This window comes from Eleutherodactylus coqui, chromosome 7 (genome assembly GCF_035609145.1).
Source record: "Eleutherodactylus coqui strain aEleCoq1 chromosome 7, aEleCoq1.hap1, whole genome shotgun sequence".
Taxonomy (NCBI): domain Eukaryota; kingdom Metazoa; phylum Chordata; class Amphibia; order Anura; family Eleutherodactylidae; genus Eleutherodactylus; species Eleutherodactylus coqui.
Genome location: NC_089843.1, coordinates 201,956,044 through 201,960,365, shown reverse-complemented (window position 1 = coordinate 201,960,365; position 4,322 = coordinate 201,956,044). Strand labels below are relative to the sequence as shown.

The 4,322-nt window shown below is 41.9% G+C and overlaps 1 protein-coding gene across 1 annotated transcript; it reads left to right on the top strand.

The window, feature by feature from the left end:
- Positions 1 to 2,603: 2,603 nt before the first annotated feature.
- On the top strand, positions 2,604 to 3,911 carry LOC136573579 (uncharacterized protein F54H12.2-like). Its single transcript, XM_066574850.1, has one exon. The coding sequence runs from the start codon at positions 2,604 to 2,606 to the stop codon at positions 3,909 to 3,911; it is 1,308 nt and encodes a 435-aa protein (XP_066430947.1).
- Positions 3,912 to 4,322: the final 411 nt, after the last annotated feature.

The following is a 4,322-nucleotide window of genomic DNA, read 5'->3' as shown; positions in this document are numbered from 1 at the left end:
GTCGAGTTGTTAGCTGCCAAAAACCTGCTATGTCATTCGTTTTTAGCCACTAATGACATTTGTAGACTCGACTTGTTAGCTATCAGTAATCTGATATGTCATTCGTTTTTAGCCACTAAAGACATTTGTAGAGGAGGATTTCATAGAAGCCTTCTTTGATGTAGCTTGATTAACTTCCAATTCATGTGGTAAAGTTCCTCTTGATGTTTATCACACACAGGGCATCTGTTTTTTCCTCTGACCCTGTGTTTTTCCCTGGACTTTTGAAAAGCTGGACTTTCTTTAGATTTATTACCCTAAACCAGTATGGATTCTAGAAGCTCTGAAGACATTTTACGCAGAAGATATTTTAATCCCACAAAGCCTGGCTCATTCGGTGGAATTGATAAGCTATGCAAGCATATTAATGGTGTGAAACGCCGACGTGTTGCCCAGTGGCTAACAGCGCAAAATACTTACAGTCTTCATAGAGCGGCCAGAAAGAAATTTGTAAGAAATAAAATAATTGTATCAGATATCGACTATCAGTGGCAGGCTGACCTCGTAAGCTTAATACAATATTCTAAAGAAAACAATGGCTTAAAATATATTTTAACAGTTATAGATGCGCTATCAAAATATGCGTGGTGCGTAGGTTTATCAGACAAATCAGGAAGCAGTGTCGCGAAAGCCTTCGAGCTGATATTTGAAAATGATGGCCGTGTCCCCCAAAAACTTCATACAGACCTCGGAAGGGAATTTGTGAACCGCCCCATGAAACAGCTTTGTAGTTCCTACAGTATACATCATTTCTATACGACTAACTCCGTAAAGGCCGCATTGATTGAACGTTTTAACCGGACTTTAAAAACACGAATGTGGCGATACCTCACACAGCGTAACACTTTTCGTTATATCGACATATTAACTGATCTTGTATTCAGTTATAACCGAACTTATCATCGTACTATTCAGTGCCGTCCAGTGGATGTAACGAAAAATAACTCTTTAAGAATATGGCGAAATGTCTACAGCGATATTCTGAACTCGAGGCATGACAACCCTTCATTAAATATTGGAGATCATGTACGAATTTCTCAATATAAAGGAACATTTGCGAAAGGTTATGAGCAATCATTCACGGATGAAATTTTTGTAGTCAAATCTATTAATACGCGGTTTCAAAAACCACTCTATAAACTAGCCGACCTGAGCGGTGATCCTATAGAGGGAACATTTTATAAAGAGGAGATACAGCGCGTACCGGCTGACGCTAACCGTATTTACAGAATTGAAAAAATACTGAAGAAAAGACGGCGACGCGGTACTACGCATTATTTTGTAAAGTGGCTCGGATACCCTTCAAAATTTAACAGCTGGATCACTGAAAATCAGTTGACGACCGCATAGATCATGGAGTCTGGCTCGTTTTATATAACTCTCCCTAGTAACGCGTCCTCTAAAATTTACCCTGAAAACACAATTTCTACTTATACTACGAAATTGGCTAAGCCTGTTCATCTCTCGGGACCTTATGAAGTGGCATTAACGGAGATACAGTACCCCCATACGTGGGACACGCTTGATCCGTACGAAGGCAACTTTTTCATCGCTAAACAGGGGGGGTATCTTTAACGAGTATTATATGAAGCCTGGATTTTATTCTAACATTGCGGATTTGGTAAGAGCCATCAATGAACGAATTGAAGTCTTGAAGATAACAAACGACGTATTTAAACTGCGTTATGACGCTGTGAGAAGAATTGTCACAGTTTCCGATTCGCCAACCATACAGTTTGCCCCGGGACATAAGTTGTCGGTTCTGTTAGGCCTGCCAGAATATAGCGAAGCATCTGCCGGTACTATACCTGAAAGACGAAAACAATACGCCGATATAAACACAGGATTTTATACATTATTTATTTACTCAGATATTGTTCAGCATCAGATTGTGGGAGATAGCTATGTCCAATTATTAAAAAACGTTGAAATCAGCGGTAAAAATGCCGATATTGTCACGTTGCACTACGTCCGCCCGGATTACATACCCTTGTGCAAACATCATTTTGACTCTATCACAATTACAATTTTATCCGATCAGAGCAGTCCTGTTAAATTCAAGTACGGAAAAAGCTTAGTACGATTACACTTTAGGCCGCGCAACGAATCGTCACGTTAAAATGCTGTCTCAGAGGTTGTATGGCGACCCCCAAGTGTACGTGAATTATTACGTGGCTCAGTCGGGTCGTGGCCTGGAAAGCTTCCGGGGTGATGAGTATATGTATGGGGCGGGGCTTGCTGGATTGTTCCGTGGGCTTTTTAGAAGAGCCGTTCCTCTTTTCAGAAAAGGCCTAGAATTAGTAAAACCGCATGTAAAGACGGCTGTCAAAAACATCGCTAAAGACGCAGTCACAACTATCTCCACAGCTGTTATGGATCGGATCAATCAGCCCCAGCAAGCTCAAAGCGGTTCAGGCCTTGTTTATGTCACCAAAAATACTCGTAAAAGAAAAAGGCGTCTCGCAATGCCCCCGATGCTCATGGATAAGAGCGCTTTGCGTAAAAGACGACGACGTCAGAAACAGGTTAGACGCTCAGCGGACGACATCTTCTAACTCTCCAACATGGCTTTCATACATGACGGGTCCATAGAATGCACCAAATCTGAATTGGATATTTTCGCCATACCGCCCACACAAACGAGTATTGAAAAATCGCTATTTGTTGAAGTACAGCCTATAGCGGCACTCACCGAGAACGCACCATTGGAATTCTTCATATCGGGCAGCGGTGAATATTATTATGACTTAAATAATACCCTCCTACATCTAACCTGCCGTATAGTTAAACAAGATAACTCGGACATCCCAGACGGTGCTCGCGTTGCATTTATTAATTATCCTATAGCGACGCTTTTCAACCAAGTGGACATCACGCTGGGGGATCGTATTATCTCGCAATCAGATAATCTTTATAGCTATAGAGCGTATATTGAAACTATTTTGAATTATGGTTCTCAAGCGCTGGCATCACAGCTTACGGCTGGACTGTTCTACAAAGACACGTCTGGTCATCATCATGATAGGACTCTTGATGGCCCCAACTTAGGCTTCATCAAAAGAGCCCAGGCCTCACGCCGTTCTAAATCTGTGGAACTTTTGGGGCCTATTTATGGGGATATATTTAACCAGCCAAAGCTCATATTAAATGGATTGGATCTTAAGGTTAAAATGACTAGAAATAAAGACTCTTTCTGCCTGATGTCTTCCGATCCCGAGCCGTATAAAGTTCAAATCACGCGAGCGTCCCTGTTCATAAAACGCGTGCAAGTGTCACCGGCTGTCAGAATAGGTCACAGCCAAGCACTTCTTTCATCCACGGCTAAATATGGACTAGAAAGAGCCTGCCTAAAAGTCTATAGCGTGCCTGCAGGGGCCCGAATTACGAACCATGAAAATCTGTTCCTCGGGCAGATTCCTAAAACAGTGATATTAGGATTTGTCGATAATGAGGCCTTTAGCGGATCGTATCAGAAGAATCCTATCTGCTTTAATCATTACGACATCAATTTTGCTTCTCTGTATCTGGACGGACAACAGATACCCGCCAGGCCTTTTCAGCCTAATTTCGATGCCGAATTAGCCATTAGAGAGTACATGGCTCTTGTGCATATTTCCGGAAAGGACAAATCAGACAGCGCGATCGCTATTGACCGAGAAGAATACATTCGCGGTTATACATTTTTTTCTTTTGATCTTTCTCCGGATCAGGAACCAGGATTACACTACTCCCTCATTAAAACGGGGAACCTGCGGGCAGAAATCAGATTTGCCATCCCTACGCCGCACACTATAAACATGATAGTGTACGCCCTCAACCCAGCTATTCTGGAGATAAACCACAGAAGAGAAGTCCTGTATGATCACAACTAATCATGAACACTCTACAGATTACAAATCTTCTCAAGGCAGATCCTTATACCGATCAGCTATTTGCGGGTGTATATCCCTGTGACTTCTTACCCCGTGATGTTGTATCTCAAAAACCAGCCGCCTATGTTGTAAACACAGATGATTCCAGCCAGCCAGGTCGTCACTGGGTACTAATTATCTTGTGTGATGATGAGAAAGCCCTATTTTTTGATAGTTACGGTTTACCACCAACAAGTGAGCTATTTCCAAAGGCGTTTATAAACTTTTTAAACCGGAATTGTCGCACATACATATATCAAGATAATCAGTTACAAGATACGCTTAGCGCTTATTGTGGCCATTACTGCGTGTTTGTACTTTACCAAATTGCTAGGGGAGTTTCTTATAAAAAAGTATTGGATTGTTTCAGTG